Source organism: Diadema antillarum, unplaced genomic scaffold, assembly GCF_040938485.1.
Source record: "Diadema antillarum isolate AM-2024a unplaced genomic scaffold, OU_Dant_1.0 scf00000024, whole genome shotgun sequence".
Lineage (NCBI taxonomy): Eukaryota > Metazoa > Echinodermata > Echinoidea > Diadematoida > Diadematidae > Diadema > Diadema antillarum.
In genome coordinates, this window is record NW_027270913.1 from 153,750 (window position 1) to 175,430 (window position 21,681).

Below are 21,681 nucleotides of genomic sequence, written 5' to 3' on the forward strand. Positions count from 1 at the left end.
AACTGAATAGGTCTACAGCTCATCAAAAGGCAAACAAATTTAGTCACACTAAACATTTTGTCTGTTAAAAGTTCAGGCTGCTCATTTTGCAAACATACAGGAAAGGCCCTTGCAAAGTCCATGTCCACACTGTCTGCTAGTTGCTGTAAGACGCACTGCACTGATTTGTTACTGTGACACTTACTTTGGTATCACACATTATGTAACATGCTGCCTGTCTTCCTAATTAAATCAAACAGGCAACCCTTAGGTAAGTCACGATGCCAAGTCATTCAATGCCGCTTTGCTCTGTATTTTTTCAAAATTGTTCTTTTTTTTCTCCTGGATAAGCACTCACTTCTCCTGTCCCTTCTACTTCTTTTTTTTTTTTTCCGTTTTCTAAATTCATATCAATTTCGCAAAATCACACACTATTTTTGTTTCTGTCTTTCCTTTTGCTCCACAATTGACTTTATTTACTCGATGCATACCCTCTCAAATTCATAATTTCTAATTTCTTTCTTTGACATCCATTCAGCAACACACCGCTGCATGACTGTAGCATATTGTAGCATATATCAACTATCAGAGAGAATAAGAGGACATCAGGGAGAACAAAATATCCACAGCACAGAACACTGGCTAGTCAAGGCAGCAAGTAAATGATGTTTGGTATTAAAACTCCCACCTGCAGCCCTCGCAGAGTGTGCAAATGTAAGCATATCGTCCAAGTCCAGTTTGAAGTCCGGCAGTGGCTTGTAGGTCAGATCGTCTGTGGCCTTGTGACGCAGGTCAATGAGGTAGGTGGAGTGCACCATGGGCACCTGGAAACAGCCAGTCACGTTCCTCTTGACGATCTTGACATACTCCTTGGTCCTTTTGTAATAGCCCTGGAAGAAAAAAAAATGACCATAACAGTACTACCGGTATTTTGTTTTGTTTTTACTGCAATTATGGACTTTTCTAATCTAGATTCAAAGGCAGAAAGAGGATAAGAAATAGGAGCAGAATTAAATAGAGAATGAGGGAGACAGGGGGGTGGGGAGGGAAAAGGAGAGAGAAAGCCTGGCCAGTGAAACATTGATAGGTAAAAATATGAGTCACTTTAAGCAACCATTCAACTAATACAAGCATTGGCTGATTTTTTCTATCAATCTTTGTTCAATCATATTTGTAAGATTGCAACTGCTAATCTACATTTTAACAAACAGTGTCAGAAAAAGGAACCAGTAGGATTTGAACCTGTCATTTACTGCTTTCAGGGCTGTGACACTACCACCAGGCTATCTTTGAGTGTGTTTCTACTGATAGCACCTCACATCACCTCGCATCACCGTGAATTTTGTCTCCTGCATCACCTCGTATTTTACGACCACTTGAGCTGTTTCTACTGAGCGATAAAATACGCGGTGATGCAAGGTGACGTGCTAAATGCGGTGAATCCGGAAGTCATGTATTTTCAGGTCACAGATCGGATCGCGCTGCCTCAGCCATTTTGTGGTAGGCCACTGAATTTCATTTAGGATGGAGCAGATGCACATCCCCACTCAAACCTTTATCATTATGTAGAAATAAAATGTAATTGGTGAATTATTTCAGAATCAATAATATTACAGCCAACAGCCAACCCAACATACTGTACCCATTTCATTAACCTATCTCAGCACAGAAGTGGATCTTGAACAATAAGTTACATTTAAAATCTAACATAAACATCAGAAAAGCATCCCAATGTTGGTTTCTGCTTGGTTACAACAACAGGTTTGAGTTGCATATAATATTTGAATTCTCACAAATAGGGTCTATGTATGCTGCATGCAACAGGGCCCAAATCAATTTCCTATCAAAGAAACTCTGTTCTACTGACTCTGTGACTCGGCATTCATACAGTGTGATGAACAGGATGTTAACCAATGGAATAGATTGGAGTTAGATTAACAATGAAGAGGGCACAGGCCTCACAAATCACTCTCTGAAGACAACATTTCAAACAGTCTTGTGCCAGATAACACTATCGGCAACTCCTTTATAGAATCCTTGACATTTTGACCTTCAAGTTTCTGTTTCCAGGGGAACTTTCAGTTATACAACAGTCAATGTTTACATGAATGTTGTTTTTTTATACTAAATGGTACCTTTCTTGAATTACATGCATATCACACCTCTGGTGCTCTGACGAAAACACCCCCCCAACGGCGTAGCCAGGATTTCATCTTAGGGGGGGGCGGTAAGTCTGCGAGGGAGCGGAGCGAGCGAGGGGGGGAGGGTGTGGGAGGGGGGTTTCCCCCCTCCCACGGTAAGAACTTTTTGCATTTTGATGTTGTAAATGGTGCAGTTTGATGCATGTTTTTGTGCGTTTTATCGACGTGAAACAGTCCCACTTGTTTATGGTAGTAGTTTATTTTGATGTAGATTATTATTGAACAATTTGCCTATAAAAGGGTATAATTTAGATACACTTCTTGTATTAATTCTTTTCACTGAATATCATGAACACGACTGAACCCGAGCGATCGGAGCGAGCGAGGGGGGGGGGGGGGAGGGGGGAGGGGGTGTTCCCCCCTCCCACGGTAAGAACTTTTTGCATTTTGATGTTGTAAATGGTGCAATTTGATGCATGTTTTTGCGCGTTTTATCGACGTGAAACAGTCCCACTTGTTTATGGTAGCAGTTTATTTTGATGTTGATTATTATTGAACAATTTGCCTATAAAAGGGTATAATTTAGATACACTTCTTGTATTAATTCTTTTCACTGAATATCATGAACGCGACTGAACCCGAGTGAGCGGAGCGAGCGAGGGGGTAGGGGAGGGTGTGGGAGGGGGGTGTCCCCCCTCCCACGGTAAGAACTTTTTGCATTTTGATGTTGCAAATGGTGCAATTTGATGCATGTTTTTGCGCGTTTTATCGACGTGAAACAGTCCCACTTGTTTAAGGTGTATAGTAGTAAATTTTAGTGTAGATTATTATTGAACAATTTGCCTATAAAATGGTAAAATTTAAATACACTTCTTGTATTAATTCTTTTCATTGAATATCATGAACGCGACTGAACCCTAGCGAGCGGAGCGAGCAAGGGGTAGGGGAGGGTGTGGGAGGGGGGTTTCCCCCCTCCCACGGTAAGAACTTTTTGCATTTTGATTTTGGAATGGTGCAATTTGATGCATGTTTTTGCGCGTTTTATCGACGTGAAACAGTCCCACTTTAAGGTAGCAGTATATTTTGGTGTAGATTATTATTGAACAATTTGCCTATTAAATTGTATAATTTAAACACACTTCTTGTATTAATTCTTTTCACTGAATATCATGAACGCGACTGAACCCGAGCAAGCGGAGCGAGCGAGGGGGTAGGGGAGGGTGTGGGAGGGGGGTGTGATTTTGGAATGGTGCAATTTGATGCATGTTTTTGCGCGTTTTATCGACGTGAAACAGTCCCACTTGTTTAAGGTAGCAGTATATTTTAGTGTAGATTATTATTGAACAATTTGCCTATTAAATTGTATAACTTAAACACACTTCTTGTATTAATTCTTTTCACTGAATATCATGAACGCGACTGAACCCGAGCGAGCGGAGTGAGCGAAGGGGGAGGGGAATGTGTGGGAGGGGGGTGTCCCCCTCCCACGATAAGAACTTTTTACATTTTGATATTGCAAATGCTGCAATTTGATGCATGTTTTTGCGCGTTTTATCGACGTGAAACAGTCCGGCTTGTTTAAGGTAGCAGTATATTTTAGTGTAGATTATTATTGAACAATTTGCCTATAAAAATTAATGATATAATTTAAATACACTTCTTGTATTAATTCTTTTCACTGAATATCATGAACGCGACTGAACCCGAGCGAGTGGAGCGAGCGAGCGGGGAGGGGAGGGTGTTGGAGGAGGGTGTCCCCCCTCCCACGGTGAGAACTTTTTGCATTTTCATGTTGCAAATGGTGCAATTTGATGCATGTTTTTGCGCGTTTTAACGATTTGAAACAGTCCCACTTGTTTAAGGTTGCAGTATATTTTAGTGTAGATTATTATTGAACAATTTGACTATAAAATGGTATAATTTAAATACACTAGTCTTCTTGTATTAATTCTTGCACTGAATATCATGAACGCTGTCTGTTCAGCAATCAAACAGAAAAAGATAGGGGCATATTCCCTGCCACACGAAGGTGATTTTGCGTTTTCAGACCTGAAATTCAGCGATCTGGTGCAAATTTTTGGTGCAGTAATCTTTCATCGAAGTGTTAAAATCACGGAATTTAGCTCTTATTCCGAATGTGCACCATCAACAGTGTGTATGTATAAAGTTTAGTGAGATAGAGCTTATAGGGGAAGGGGATTCCCCCTCCCGCTCGAGGAACTTTTGCGTCTTTAGAATTAAAATAAAGCGATCTGGGTATAGCCACAGTCTACTTCTATGCATGGCGGGGGGGGGGGGGGGGGGGGTGGGCGAGCAGGGAGAAGGCGTGGGCGAGTGTTATATCCACCCTTCCCTTCCGATGGAGCTTTTGCCTTTTTAAGGTTGAAATTGAGATATCTCGTATACGCATATTTGATGGAATCAACATTTGGGAAATCACAAAAAAAAAAAAAAAAAAAAAAAAAAAAAAAAAAAAACTGATGGAGGGGGGGGGGGGCTGAGGGAGGAAAGGGTCGATTAAAAGGGGAAATTCCCCTTATACATGAGGGAACCTTGAGTTTTCGGAATATAAGTGATAAGTCTCGTGCACTCAGAATTATTCATAATTTTTTGTAAATCTAAAAAGTGTACTTAGCTAGGGAAAGAGGCACAGAGGGGGAGGGTTTGGGAGGGGGATACCCCCTCCCAAGCACGAGAGATTTTGCATATTTTGAATTGAAATTCAACGATCTGGTGCACACTTTGAGTGAAATATTCAAAAAAAATATCTTATTTGATGAAAGGTTGCAAAGGAGACTCGCTTCATGTGCATGCATACAGTATACACGCATTTTTTGTTTTCGCCTCCCAAATCCCCGGTCCAAATCTTAGGGGGGGCGACCGCCCCCATCGCCCCCCCTGGCTACGCCAGTGCACCCCCCCCCCCCAACACTTTGTAAATTGACTCCCTTTCTGCCAATAGAAAGAGTTGATACCAAATCCACAGCGGAAAAAAAAAATCATACACCACCCCACATCCAACAGCGAGACATATGTTAGAAACTAGACTTGAGGTCAAGGGTTAGGAGACACTTGAGGCATTGAGCAGTATCAGTTTTGAAACAGGTCATTCTAGCTGCCCTTGGACCTTCTGGACTGAGTTACATGAACAGGGGACTAAATGGGCATGTAAGTGTGGTTTAAATGGTTTTACACTCACACCCATAAGGATTTGATGATTACCATGGAAAACATTTGGAGAGAGAAATACAATCAAAAACCTATTCATAGTATTAAAGTCATTTAGTACTGTCTGAAACCCAGTCTATCATACACTTGTAGCTGCATAAATCCTCTTGATGTTAACAATGATACACATAAACATGCACTTTGATTTCTTTTTTCTGTAAAGGGACCGGCTAAGATGAAAGTCAGAGAAGATTCTGAAAGTGAAAAGTGTACAATTCCCATGGAAACCTTAAATCTGCTTTGATGTATTTGATTTATTCTTGCCGCTTTTACTAATCATGGCTTACTTTGATTTCTTAAATTTCAAATGGTCGCTTCATCAGAGTGATACTGCATTTGTCATTATTGCACAAAATTAGAAATCAGGCAAAAACATGAATGGATCAGATCATAACATACACTTAGGAATAAAAACTAACATTTGGCTTGATGGGTTTCAAATTTTGATCTACTGTAAAGCAAGGTATATTCGTGGCACGAAATTTTTGCGGCACGAAATTTTTGCGGCATGAAATTTTTGTGAATTACATGTACCACTGCCATTCAATGCATATAATGTAGACAAGAGCTTTTGCATGCATTTTAATTTTGCATATCTTGCCTCTTGCAAGATTGAAATGCACATACACATTTTGCGCTTTACAGTAATCTACAGTATGCTATGAGATGTGTGTAACACAAAGTACTAGTACACATTCCAAGAGACATGGAGGGAGAATTCTACCATGCAGTTATAGTACAATGCTCCAGATGTATGAAAATAAGTGTTCAAGGTAAAACACCGTGTCTGGAAACCATATCAGAGGAAGTAGGGTAATGAACTCAATACTGAGGTCAAAATTTGATTTACTCCTGTAATGACATTCAGCAAGTGCTGAATCATAAATGTTGGAAACTCTACTGATCGATTATCTAGAACCCTGCAAGTCTCAGGACACAATAATCTTCTCAAACCACATCCCCCCCCCCAAAAAAAAACAATCTTTATAAAATATCTCTGTATTCTGAATGTGAAGGCATGCTAAGAACACAAATCTTTGTTTGCAACTCAAACAAACAAGACAGCCTGGTAGCTTCAAAACTTTACTTCTTCAAGATGGAAATGTTGAGGTTTTTTTGTGGTTATGCTGCACTTTTTCCCAAGTTGCATCTGAAGTGGTTAGCAGACTGTAATAGTCCACTGGGTTATGGTTCCTGTGCTGTTTATCATCGTGATTACCATTTCAGTATCCCACCTGCAAATTATCCCTCTGCAAATCTAATGAACTTCAGTTGTAAATGTTAATACTCTCTGCAATGAAACAAGAACTTATCCCTTCAAATCTTACATACATGGTACACAAGATTTAATTGTTTTCTTTCTATCATATGGAACTCAAATACTTGCTAAAGCACTATCAACCCATTGAGGAAGTGTCACGAGTATACTCGGGCAGGTGTCTATGGGAAATGCGTGCTATAGCAAAATCAGTTCATCCTCAACGGGTTAAGTGATTGTTCACATTCACAGTTACATGATAAGTGTTGCACCCATCCAGAATAAAGCAGAAAGGAGATCACTGTAAATCTTCATAAGGAAAAAAGGAAAATTATATCACAAATTGAAGAAGAAAAAAAGATATTTCAAAAACTAAGGCTGCACACCAAGGAGCTGTTGTGGTTCAGTGGATACTGTATGACCACAGAGTGTTATGAGGTTCCTGGATTGATTCCGGTGGCAGCAGCCAATTGTGTCACCAAGCAAGGCACTTTATCCTACTTACCTAATTCTTCAGACAGGGCTAAAAACTGTCAGTCCCTTGATAGCTCGCTCATTTCACAAGGATGCATTTTTAGTGTTTTCTTTTAGTGGTTACATAAATTGAATACACTCATAAATAATCTTTTAAAGGGTGTGTACAGTTCTGGTCGAGGTGAGGATTAAGCTTTTAACGTTTTGCGAGATATTCAGAGACCACTCTATGAGATGTCAAAGAGCATGCAATTCTAAGGGGTATCAAAAGTTTATTTGATGTAAATTGGTTCTGAAATGGCTGAGATATCCAAAAACAAGGTTAAACAAAGAGATCCTAATAAAAGGCGTGGCCTGTCACCTTTTATTATTATCACTTTTTTTGATATCTCAGCCATATGAAAACCAATTTTCATCGAATAAACGTTGAATCCTTCTTAAAATTACATGCTCTTTCATATGTCATGAGAGGTTTCTCATTATCTCATTTCGGAATGTTCAAAACATGAATCCCCACCTCAACCAGTACTGTACAGTCCCTTTAAACTTCAAATTGATAAAGATACCCATGCATCACTCAGATCCAAAGATAATTCAACATGCTGAAAGGAAACTCACAACTTCTCTCCTTAGCATGCAAAGATTACATGACATATCAATAAGTTGGTTTTCTCCAGTGAAAGAAAACGAAGTTGTCATGAAAGTTTAAGATTTCACACACTTGATTAGTGAAATCACATAATTCTAATTAGACCATAATGTCAGAAACATGCTGACTGATGATTTCATTCAGAATATCCTGAACTGGAGAGCACAAGCACAAAGATTAACATTTAAGATCAAAATTGCATTGAACAAACTTTGACATACCAGTATTCAAACCACTGGTAGAATGCATAAAATACAGAAAGACTGTATGTTCAAACATGGCCAAACAAAAGAAAAATGTAAAAACATTTCTGAACAACATACAGCTTTATATTAACTTTAGAAAATGGATACGCTTTACAGCTGACCTTTCTGGCACAGCACCAAAGGAGTCCAACATGATAAATTGTAATAACTCCTTGCACTCTATGGTGATAATATATATTAGAGTAGTCATGTCATAATTAAGTTATGATACTAAAAAAATAAATAAAAATATAGTGTAAAAGGTCATTCAGGGTAAAAAAAAGGGTAAGAAATTGAAAATTTAGTAAAAAAAACCCCACAAAATCAAGACAATGGATGGATTTCTTTGCTAATTGTAAACAGGAGGGAACATTACTTTGTACTGTGGCTCTTGAATGCTTTCTACTGATGAAATTTGCATGAATTGAGCAAACTTGCCAAATTGAGGCAGGTATGAAGAATGATGAAAGTTGGTTGGCAAATACAAGTACAGGGCATTCAGACGCAAAAAATTTATACTAGAACAGTATAGCTATACCAAAACGGTATAGCTATACGATGAATGTATACGTCTGAATGCTGACTAACGAAACGACGTATAATGAAACGACGTATAGCGAAACGATGGTCAGAGCATCGTTTCGAACTAGAACTCGATAACGAATCAGCATTCCGTGTGCGTCTGAACATATGGCGACTATAGAACGGTATAACTGGGCGGGGCTTAATGGGAGCCCGCACGAAAGGTGACCCTACAGCTGTCACTCATGACTATAACAACATGCGCAGTGGGAAACTGCACATCTATATGACGTTTCCCAGAACGGTAGATATTAGTGTCTGAACGGTCTGTCAGCTATACGATGATTCTTTATACGTCGTTTCGTTACTGAGTTTTGGTATAAAATGGCATGCGTCTGAATAGGGGGTATAACTCAATTTTGTTTGACCACAAACTCAAATCAGACTTCCTGGGGAGATAAATTACTACAAGCAATGGACCCAGTAGGCAAGCTCACCTCAAGGACTTTTGTGTATGTTTGCTGTTTCACAAGTTTCAATATCCCTAAGACAATATTTTGTAAGAAAAAAAAATGTTGATGGGGCAGAAATTCACATGATTTATTACAGATGGGAGGAAGAAATCCCCAAATCCTAATTCATATCTGTACTGACAATGCATTGTCAAATCCTGAGTTTGCCTTTCACCTGTACATTATTTATGAGGAGCAGAGTCACCCGCTGTTATAATGTGTCGTTCTTGCTCTTGATATAATTAGATTTATTAAAAGTGAGACATGATGTGCTCAGCAATGTTTCCTGGTGTGATGCGATGTGACTTTTAACATCTAATGCCCTACACAGTGTCATTTGAGTGCCAATCTTGAAACATAAATGTAGCCACATTTCACTGTCCAGAAGAGAACAAAGTTGCCTAATTTAAAAGCATAGCAGCATTATCATAAATGCAATGTATCTCCACAGTATACCCTGCATCTCTACTCTACAAGAGTTGGAAGCTGAAATGCTTTCAAAATATGACCAACAAAATCTCCATGGCTTGGCCTTGCCACATATGTGAAACATATGAGATTGATTATTGGTGTACAATGAGCAATCAGGGTCTAGACTGTCTGGTGCACTTTGGTTACATAGCAACCAGCAGCTACTACACAGCTAACTCAGTCAGTGACTACTCAGCAGGCCTCTATGACCTCCTCAGCTACACAGTAAGAGGCGACAAGATCAGTATAACAATGACAAAAAGGTTCAATGGAAATTAAAGTAACCCCAATATCTTAATTTTGTCCAAATTGGGTTGCTTTGGACGTGCCTGAATCAAGGCGATGCTGAGTGAAGTGATGTCATACAAAAAGTGTATTTCCTTCTTAATGCATGATGTATGCACTGGGTCTGTTCAAACTAAACCTTTATTTTTGTTTGACAACCAGGATGAAGATTATGACACTTAAACTATAAAAAAAATGAATCAAGAATACTTTCACCTCAATCAACATTGTATGATATTTCCTTCTATTACTGACTTGACTACTCCTTCTACATTCAGCATCAACCAAATTCAAGTTACAGATCATCACATATCCTTGTCACAACCCTCTGCGGAATCTCAATACTTAAATATGGACAAGAACATCCAGTGTGACCACCTACAATTGTACCCACAGGAGGTGGTATTACCTGAAAAATGATGAAGAAAATTTCATACAAAATGACCAACAGCTATAATGCTGACCAATCTGACCCACTGCTTACCTTTTCCGAGATTCCACCCCAAAAGTTGGAGTAGTATGTGGTAGACTCCAGCATCGGGGCTACGACAGTCTTATTGGCGCGCATCAGGATATCCAGAGCGTTAGGCTCCCAGAGGAAGTTATCAACATCTATTGCCTGTTATAAAACATTAGAAGAAAGTTGATTGAAAATGTGTAGGCCTATACAAAGCCATGACACACAAATATATGAATATATAATATTCTCTCCACCTCTCCCATTCTCCCTAATACAGACAGCTATTATACATATTTTTTTTTTTCAAATCATATTCTTTATTTGAATTTCATTTGAAGTCAGCATCATATTCACAATGAAAAAAAAACAAAAAAACCAAACAAACGAAGGCAGTTAGGATTCCATTAACTTTATGCTGCTTAATTACATACATTTTTTTTCTCATTTTTTTTACATGCACACATGCAAACACACACACACACACACACACTCATTCATACACTATGACTGCACTTGTCTTTTTCCAAGCATTCTACAAAGGTACATGTATTTCATTGCTGTTACATGGCATTGCATAACTCAAATGGTGATGCATTCTTCAGGAGACAGAATCAATAATGCCAGTCACCAAAGTGTATAGAAAGGAATATGACATCATAAATTTCAAAAAATAAATTGTGTGCCCAGTTCATCACATTACTGGATAATCAGCCGAGTGCATCTTACATACTTAAAAGCAGGGGCAGATCCAGGAATTCTGTAAGGGGTGGGGGTTCCTTTACAAAATTAAAGGTGGGCGCATGCCCCACTTTTTTCTTTTATTTCTTTTGTTTTAACAAAAAATAAAGGGTGGCGTGCACCTGGTGCGCCTCCGCCTGGATCCGCCACTGTAAAGGAACGACAATCCTTGCTAATGAATTAAAAGAAAAATCACTCTCTCACCAGTAGATAGTCTGCCCACTGTCTGCGAGCTGCATTTAGAGCGCCCTCACGTAGTGAGATGAGATGGTTGAAGCGTGCTGGAGGCCAGTCATGAGGGCCTTTCTCCAGAGCGAACACTTTCGGGGTTTCAAAAAACTGGAAGTCCACATGATGGTAGAGATGTTGTGTAGCTTCCACCCATTGCTTCAGCATTGGGATGGTGTTATCAATGCTGTGGTCAGCTCGTATCCTAGCAACAGATACAGAGTACATAGAAATTGATAGTTCTCCGCCACTAAAGATAACGTGATATACGTATCCCCAAAATCATGTCAAATTTCTATTGCTTGTTTGTTCTTTTCAGAAGATTGCAAATGGAAACATATTTGTGACTATTAAAATGATCACGTAGAACATTATAACATGTACACGTAGGCCTACATCACTAAGGTGTATATCAATTATGTAGCATCTAGCCTGTCTTTCTTTGGCTTTTGTTGTTCTTTTTGATGTGGTATATATGTGTGTGTGTGTGTGTGTGTGTGTGTGTGTGTAGTCCATCAAATGCAAAAGATCAGCGGTAATACAGTGGGCAAATTGTTCTGTCCACTTAATTTTATGACAAATCTCTCCATGGCTATTTTTGCTTTTGATGATAAGATTTTGGTATGATTTTGTTAACCGTATGAACAAACTTCTCCACATTTCATTTCTGCAGTCTGATTTCTATCATGAAATTGAGTGTAATTCTGTTTCTTTTATTTGCATTCCATTACTACAATGAGAGTAAAAAAAAAGAGTCAGAAAAGGTTTTGTAAACAGACTATTGAAACAAACTACGCTAATTACACAGGTACCTTCTGAACATGTGTGGGAAAGTTTAACGTAGTAATCTTAGAAGCTGTCCTACTCCCTCCACTCCTCATCTCCACACCCCTCCATGACAGAGTCTTTACTTTAAAAAAAAGAAAACCAACATTTTGCAGCCTTCATATCCTTGTGGCTTGCAACGCTTTGACCTGTTCCATCACCACATGTGAACAAAATGTTGTTGATGATGCTGTTTATCAAGGAGTAGATCCTGGAAGCTGGGATAACAAACATCACACTGACTGGTGACATCTATTGGAGCTAAAGTCTGACATTTTGACATGATGGAATGTACACTGTAGTCTAAATGGGAACAAACTAAAACATATTCTTCTCTAAATATTTTGACTATATTTTTCTTTCTTTCAACAGATGGGACATTATCCAATACATGTCTTATGGTACAGCTGTATCTAAAAAAGTCAAACTTCTATGCAAACATAAATTGTTTATTGCCTCAAAATGTCTTATTGATGTAGAAGAACACCATTTGATTTACATCATTTTATACTTGCTCTTGTAGACACGCAACATGCAAGTTATTTAAAGTACAATTTTCAGATCAAGAAATTATACAAAATTTAGCAATGTGATATAGGGGGTGTTTGCTTTGCACACAGTGTTTATCAAAATACACTGAATAAAAGCCATTTTTAATTTTCCTCACACTTTTTAAAATTTTCCCCACAACTGACATGAAGGGTGATCTGTTTTGAATCTACACTTCAGTCCCTCTTTGAACACTGCAATTTTCAGAGATTCATAAAATCTGTTCCAACAACAACAACAACAACAAATGACTACAACTAAATGTTATCCAAGACTGGTTGTCTGATTAGAAAAAAAAAATAAAAATAAAAATATGCAGATGTCTGATCAACATTCCAGACAATGATCTGATGGCCAGACCTAAAATGAACAAATTAGCAAAATAATGTTTACATTTAAAATCACCTTCAATATTATTTTAACTTTCCTCATAACAAAAGCTATACCAGAGTGCACTTTCATAAAGTCAAGCTTTCCAGACTCATAACATGAAAGACCCATTTGAAGGGTGCTCCATTTGACGGGATGAAGAGCTACACAGGTCATAACATCCTGTGAGGTGGCAAGGGAAGTAATAAATGAGAGGAAAAAAGGAGGGACAAGAAACTCAGATTTAGAGACTGGAACAGTATCCGGTATAACTGGATTAGGGGGATGGTGAAGATCTAGTTTGTCTGTAAATCTTGAAATCCTGAAGCATTTTATGGTTTCGGTTGTCAGAATCAATAAATGACTGTCATTTCACACCCATCTTTCTCAATTACTGAGAATACAAATTATTACTATCTGCACTGATATCATCTTAATTTGTTTGCAACTACTCATAAAAACAAAACACCTCAAAGAAATAAAATTCGCTTTGAGAAAATTAAGCTGTCTGGAGTGTCAAGTGCATGATATAAGTATTCACATTCTATTTTACAAGTGGCAGCCATACTGTAGTCGCTAATGTCAGGATTTCAAAGTTTATTTCAAAGTTTTGTTTCATAAAGTTGTTCTTAAAGTTACGAACGACTGCAGACATTTACTGTAGCTGTAACATATCAAATTCATTGGTGCAGAATCCTAGATAAAAGCAAACCACACCAAAAGCTACATAAAGTGGAATGTGTGTAGAAAACTAATTAACTAAAGATCGGGTAAACTGCCAAACTGCTCCAAGTTTAGTCTTCAAATTGTTACAACTGGATACTAATTTGTGTCTGCTCTATGAATGAATATTCAAGCATTCAGTCCTTTCAATAATCATTGCAAAACCACTTTTTTTGAACATTTGTCAGTGATATCACAACTGCACATCTTATGACAAACCCAGTATGAAACACGGCTCTCTGTGCAGATTATCATTGTGGATGAGGACTGGTTGCAGGGCTGGATTTCGGCTCCATATTTGTCTATTTGTCACAGAAAGGTCAAACTGTTGAACCCTGACCATGTATCCTCAGCAACAGTGATGAGTGGATGGTAGAGGTAATAGAAAGGCCACTGGTCTACCAGCTACCAGGACGGTCATGAACATGGCGGGTGGGAAATCCAAAAGGCATTCGTCTCACAGCTGGCCCTCTCACAGGACATAGGATGGATTTCAAACTTCCTCTCTGTCTCTATAGTCTAACAGGCTGACTGACCTTTTTGTGAATCATGAATTTGGCAGACCTTGGCAGACCCTGTCTGCCGGCTGTCTACTACTGCTTTATACAACTGACAGACTCTGAGTGCAATACAACTGGAAGTTCACTTTCCCATTTTTTTTTCAATAAGCAGAGTAAAATAAATCAAACAGAATGACAGACATTTGATTAAGATCAGACACTGAATAAGGAAATTACCTGACCAGTATGGGAAATTCCAAAGTAGCAAAAGTTTTCCCCAAAAACGGTAATAGAGGAGATTAATTTCACAGTCTTACAAGTCTCTCACTGGTCTGTGCACAAATTTCCACTATAAAAGCTACCTTTTGTGAATTTATTGAAAGAATTACATTGTAACCACAGCATTGATCTACAAACTATTGAGATAGTATTTGAATACATAAACCCAGTACCAGGTAACAGTTCTCTAAGTGATAAAGTGGCTATAGTCACTACATTATTGATATGATTTTATATTTTCTCACAGCAAAGGGAGAGTTAGGTGAGGTGATGATATTCCCCTTTATCTTTAACCCGTTGAGGACTGTTTGATTTTGCTACAAAATGCATTTCCCATAGACGCTTACCCGAGTATACACGGGACTCGTCCTCAATGGGTTAAGTTGCAAAAATGTCATTACAACCAATATTACTGGGGTAGTGTAGAAGTGAAAATACATGTATGTTCAACTTATCTTTGTCCTTGACTTGCTTATCTCGTGTCCAATTTTAACAAAACTTCCAGCATTCTGTTCATATAAATTTACTCTGTTTATTGAAGTCAACGGGTAAAAATAGTGTCTGAAAATATAACGGAATAACTGACTGACTGACTATAATGCTTCTTTGGCTCACCCCTTCAAAATCATTTTGAATACCTTTGTCCTTCTGTACAAACTACATCCCCCCCCCCTCTCTCTTTCCCCCATTCACTTTCATAGCTAGCAAATGCAAAGTTACAGTATTTGTATTTGAATGATCTGTGTAACTACCATATTTACCAATCTCAATGAAGAAAAGTTTCATAAACTTTATATCTGTCTACAGTTAACACTTTCAATTTCTTTAAGATACAAGGATATGTATACACATAAGAAGCAGGTTCAAATCAAGCCATATTCTTTGTTATAGCACTGCACATGTTATGATGTGAGCACCAATATTGTAATGTGTATTAATGTAAAGTGCTTCTTTACATGTGAAAATGTTTTTTTTTTATTTTTTTCATCACAGAAATGTTTATTTCCCCAATTCTATTCATCAAATTCTATTATTTCCTGAATATAAGATGTTCTAAATATGCAGTTTTCATGAAGATGATCATATTATCATATCATAGATTTGAAGTGTACTGTACCTAGTAATATCAATAGTGTGGACTCTGTGTTGTGCCTGACATACAATTGTAATACTCAATGATTGCAAGAGTGTGAGCAAGCACTATGGCATGCATGGGAATAATGCACAATTAAAATGTAGATTCATGGTCTGAGGTCATATTGATCCAAAACATAGAACTCTATGTGATTTCTATGCATACTGAAAGCAACAGTAGATTAGCATGAACACTGCATCAAAGGTGTGAAAACCATGTAGCATTGTGGTCAATGAACTGAGCATGTGTGCTCTTTGAGTATTTTGTGGTAACATTCAAGCATTGGGATTCTTTTCCTCAATGTTAAAGGTCCAGATTACCTTTGGGAGCAGTGATTTTAAAAATGTGCAAGATATCACATTTGATGCATATGAGTAGGTCTGTTGTACCACAAAACATCCTACCATATAAAATTTTAGCAATAACGCCTAAAATATATTACAGGAGATATAAACCGTAACTGTAGACGGTTTAGTCTGGAAACATGTTTATTACATTAAACTATTGTTCACATTTTGTACGTATATCTAACAACACTTAAGATCGATTTTATTGATTCAAATTTTTCAGTGATTGTTTCTATCCATAACTCACATTTTAGAACTATTTTAAAGCACTAATGCTGGGTTTTTGTTTCATCTGCAAAAGGTAAATTATGCCTTTAACAGGTTTAATGCTATTGTTTCCCTTTGTTTGGCAATTTCAAGATTGAGCTTTTATAGCAGTTATGGTAGGCTTATCAGTGCCAGACCCCTTTCCATGTAAGATCAGTGCAAGACCCTCAGCTCACTTGCACTTAATAGAAAGAAAAATTATGATCATAAAAAAAACTTCCTAGTAACATTTGATTTCTTGTTTATATCAATTTTTACTATAGAATGAGCTTTTCTATATCTTGACCCATTCTGTAACAATGGGTCAAATTTGCACAAATTTCACAAACATACCTGACAGCATGCAGAGAGTTTTATACCGTTCACAAATTTGGATGATAATGTTATCCTGTGAATGCCCGTTGCTTGAATCATGATCACTCATAAAAACTATGAGACTTGTCAGTGAATTATAAGCACCATATGGGTTTTTGCGCTTAAGGAGCACTGTTCAGCATTTCCTGGCCCAAACTGACCTTTTCCTCCATGTGTTGTAGGACTGAGGTGAGTTAAATATAAAACACTTCCAAGAACTTTTATACCGATACAGTGTACAATGTATGCATGGACCTACAACAAATTGATAAATGCAAGATTTACTACGTGTACATGTAATTCAAATGTGGCAAAATGAAATTGTCACACAGAATTGTCAGCATCTCAATGCATCTCACTTTTCCCAGAGTATTTGACAATAATGACCACATGCAGAGAGATCTCCCAATCTGGGGCCATTTTCTCAAATCTCTCACTCTCCAGCTGAACTTCTCCTGCTCTGGCTGTGTATCTCCTGCATAAAAGACTTGGTAGCATCCCATGGTAGCATGGGGATAGAGTACAAGGCATCATGGTCATGGAGTGGAATGGCTGGCCCAGCCCCAATACATTTGAAAATCCCCATATGAATTGTGAATTACTGATCTCTAAAATTACACACACTAGTTACGTTCAGACCACAAGCCTTAACCTCGAGGTTAGAGCTTGTAGTTAGGGACCATGAAGACGCATTCATAGTTACATGTAACTAACCTCGAGGTTAGTTACATGTAACTAACCTCGAGGTTTGCTCGATGTAAGGAGCCACGAGAAAGCTTATGGTTAGCGCTCTAACCACGAGTCGCGGGGGGGGGGGGGGGGGGGGGGGGGGGATCCCCACTCGTAGTTAAGCAACGTGTGGACACAAAAAAAGGGGCAGGAATTTAACCTCGAGGTTTCGTAACCTCGAGGTTAAGATTTGTCGTGTGGACACACATCGAAGTTAGGGGGCAAGAGCTTAAACCTCAAGGTTTCCTAACCTCGAAGGAAACCTCGAGGTTAGGGCTTGTCGTCTGAACGTAACTTATGAGAGCTGCAAAGGAATATTGACTGGGGTTGATTGCTTCTGATGAGCATACACTTCAATGCACAAGTTCACTGATGTCTATATTCATTATTTCTGGCAGGTCTGCACTGTTCATGGTTTTCGAATATAATTTACTCCAGTGGGCAGCGAAGAAGATTTATTCAATCAGACCACCAATGTTTCCTCATGTTATGTTATCGGGTCTTGAACAGGCATTTTCTTTGCTTAAGATTGAGCTTTCTCCCATTCAACTTTACTTTTCTTATGTCAAGTACAACTTTAGACTATCAAGATAAATGCCAGAGAGCAGATAACCCTCGCCAGAGCTTGCAGGGTCTCTAAAATAGGCCCAGACCCCTGTAAGGAATGTCATGCTTACTTCACGCTTGTGTACATAAATTTACAATGTATTGTGCACATGTTCTCATGATCAGAGCCTCCAGTTTGCTACAGGGTCCAGGCAGAAGAATCTCCCACGTATAAATTACATTGTAAGGAAAACTTGGAGTTGGATGCACAGCCCAGTCGCTGTTTTGCACGGCGTCTGGTCAGGCTAGGTAGGAATTGGAGTCTCTGTGACCAGCAACAATCTCTAACCACAACCTTTCACATCATGCTCTACAAACATTAACCAATGTAATGTCAACAGCAGCTAGCCTAGATGGTCAAGACAATAATGACTCATGCATGATGAGTGATCATAAAAATAACATCAAGGGAAACAAGGTTTCATTTAATTCAGTTTTCACTTACCATAACGAGATGCGATCTTTGGGGTAATTTAGTGTCTCCAGATAACCGAAAAAGTAAGGTAATGAATGCGCCTTATTGCGAGCCAATATCGGGATCAAAATCGTTGGTTTCTTTCTTGCAGTGTCAGCTCCAACACTTTGTGGTGCTGTGTCTTCGGTCCAAACGAAGGCTGCTTGAACAAAGCAAACTGCAATAATGCAGCTAAACCCCTGCAATTTACGACTTGAAAACCACGGCTTCGCCATTTGATGTTGATGTCTTTCTTGACCAGCAATCAGTTGCAGTGGATTTGACCAACAACAAGGAGGTACAGTTACATGAAGTCTGTTTGACTGTGTCTGGGCTGGTTGTGTGTAAATTCCAATACATGTATTCACTATGCACGCGCACGGAGGCTCCACGAAGTGCCACGCCGAATCATCCGGCTCAGAAGATCGCAGCACCTGCCTTGTTCACAGTCTACACAGCAGAACGTTGTACTTCCTGTCCGTCTGATGTCGTCCGCTGCCGTGCGATCACAAACTGCACTGTGCAAACTTTAATAGCGCGGGAAAGAACTTTTCAATCCGCGACATGTACCCAAATAGTAGCCAAAATGGCAGTGTCACTATCTAAGATTCTGCTTCTCATCGTTCCTATCAACGCACATATATCTTCTTGACCCACTTCTACTTCAGTAATTACCTTTGTGTGCAAATGTACATAGAGTAAAATTGCTTGCAATGATGCTGATGTAGTTAGCTCATTGAAAGTCACCCCTTCATTCATTCATTCATTCATATAAGAAGCAACGTAAACAGACTACAACCATGCATGTGTTTGTGGTAATAAAGATTACTGTGCCAAAGCGTCAAATTATCGTTCTTGGGCGGGTAAACCGCTGACAAGTAACACCGTGGACACAGAACTGACTGTGGACCGCAAGACGGCGGGGGTTTACATGTTTCATGAGGTAATTGAGCGGCATGACTGGTGCTAGAATATCAAATAAATGACAAGAATTTACTTCAACAATATCAGATAGATATTCTAAATCTAATAAAGTACGATAGCTTCTTTTAAAGTGAGTACTTTTACAATCTTTTAATGATCCTCAGGTCCCTACATCATAAACGTCCCTATTACAATAATGGATTCGCTCATCCACTCTAAATGGAAAGCACTTGGACTGACGGACAGGTGTGGGAAGCGCTCCACGTAAATCTTCCACTGGCTCCCTACTCAATCGGCTTGATAATAACTCGGCCAAACAAAAAGGTCGGATACTCTTATAGAGCAAGTCAGCCCATACGCAGTACATTATCGTCCCTCCATGCGTTCTGCATGAAAAACATAAACTGTGTACTACTGATGATATGTACTTACACTGTATGCATTTAACATTTGTGTACATGAATGATGATGTATCATTGTGTGTATTTGTACCAAGTTTGTAATCTACTCCTTCAACCTTATAGAAATTCTACTTAGTATTTGAGGAGTGGGTAGGCCTATCCAAGTTTAGTATAATAATATCAGCAGTCGGCTGTAAAATCGTTTTGAAATAACAATATCATTTATACCTTGTTTTTTATATTGAACAGTTTGGGGATTTATGTACAAATGTATAAGTAATTCAAATACAAATGGAAACTATGTGATGCGAGTGATGGTAATACTGTCGTTATTTTCATTCTTTGCTTTTGTTATTGTTACCATTATCATTAGTCACAGTGTAGTATAGTATTGTTATCATTTTGTTGTGTGTATGATTATAAATTTTAATCTTTAGGCCTCTCTCTGGATATCCCACCATACATCGACACTATGAGATAGGGGACGATTTCTGATAGCACCTCAGGTCAATGGATCGAGTCAACCCGGTACGGCGTTTATATTGTGAAGAGGACCGTAATGAAGGGGGACATCATCCCTTTACAATCAACTACTAAGTAGTTGATTGTAAAGGGATGATGATAATTGATATTCTTGTAGAATATCAATTATGATAACGAGGATGATGATGATGATTGATATAATGATATACTGATAGATAAGAATAATGTGATGCACCAGTCATCATGTGACTTCTCCCATGAAATTTAACAAAACATTCATTTTGTTAGGGATTTTCAGTTGGGGGTTGGGGGTGGGGTGCGTGCGCCCCCCTTTAATTTTGTAAAGTCGCCCCCTCTTTACGGAATTCCGGGATCCGTCCCCTGATTTTGAAAATTAACAACTTTTACAACTCTGCATTTTCTTCAGCTGTGAATATTAAAGGAGTTATTCCATGATTCATCTGTACAGGGCCTGTTCTTTCCTTAGAGATTGGTAATATAGTCAACCATGCAGTACGCTCCACCACATGATGGCTTGTATTAGTATAAAAAGAAGATGGAAAAGATCTACATTCAAAGTGATTATGCATTTTGTAAACATGGCATTATCATAACTGCTTCTGATGATAATAAAAGTTGGACCCAAGTAGTAGAAAAGTGGTGGTGATATTAGATACGTATCTCTATTTCTTTACTTCTGTTGTTTGCCAATTAAGTCCATCCTGTTATATACACATTTGTATATCACATATTTAGTATTGATGGACGGCTCATTGATTTTGAATTTTGATTAAGGAAAGGAGTGCCAAGCAAATATAATATGATGTATATGGCAATTGTATACTCTGTTCAAAAATACTCGAAATGCTCCTTCAATACACTCCTATTGGAGATGTTTTGGAAAGAAGAAGTGGCTCAAAAACAAAAGGATCTTATTATTTCACAGTTACAAGATGTGAAATCAAAACCAATATATGAGGAATTTCTAAAAGAGATTAAATCAAGACCTGTTTGCGAAACAGTTTTCGCTGGCAAGTATGGAATTCAACCAGAAGATTGGACACAAATATATATGTTGCCATTTGTCATGTACAATTGAAGAAAAATTGAGAGAATTTCAGTTCAAGTTGTCGCATAATATACTTTACACAAATGAAAGATTGTTTAAGATGAAAATATCAGAATCAGAGTTGTGTACGCTTTGTAAGTCATGTGCTGAGACCCCTGTACATTTGTTTTTTGATTGTAAAGCTGCCAAAGAATTACTTCAAAAATTTGTGGATGAAATTGGTACGATCTTTCATGTCAAATTAGAGGATTGTACAAGAATTAGAGTAATGTTTGGATTCATCAAAGACTGGAAAGGGCCCCACAGGAATTTATTGAATCATTTAATATTGCTATACAAAAGGTACATATATATTCAGAGATGCAAAGATACAGGTGTGAAATTTCATGGATTGACAGCATTTATTGTTAATATCCGATATATAGAATCCAACATTGCAAAACGAACAAACAAATTAGATTTTCATTATAAGAAATG

General features: G+C 38.3%; 1 protein-coding gene across 1 annotated transcript in view; it reads right to left on the reverse strand.

Annotated features, from left to right (window-relative positions):
• LOC139733239 (procollagen galactosyltransferase 2-like) overlaps positions 1-19,029 on the reverse strand; it is a 50,653-nt gene extending 31,624 nt beyond the window's left edge. Inside the window, exons 1-4 of the mRNA XM_071644082.1 lie at positions 18,319-19,029; positions 11,167-11,395; positions 10,249-10,383; positions 668-869 (exon numbers count right to left, since the gene is read on the reverse strand). Coding sequence (XP_071500183.1) covers positions 668-869; positions 10,249-10,383; positions 11,167-11,395; positions 18,319-18,563 — 811 coding nt within the window. The 5' untranslated portion in view covers positions 18,564-19,029. The remainder of the gene's footprint in view (positions 1-667; positions 870-10,248; positions 10,384-11,166; positions 11,396-18,318) is intronic.
• Positions 19,030-21,681: the final 2,652 nt, after the last annotated feature.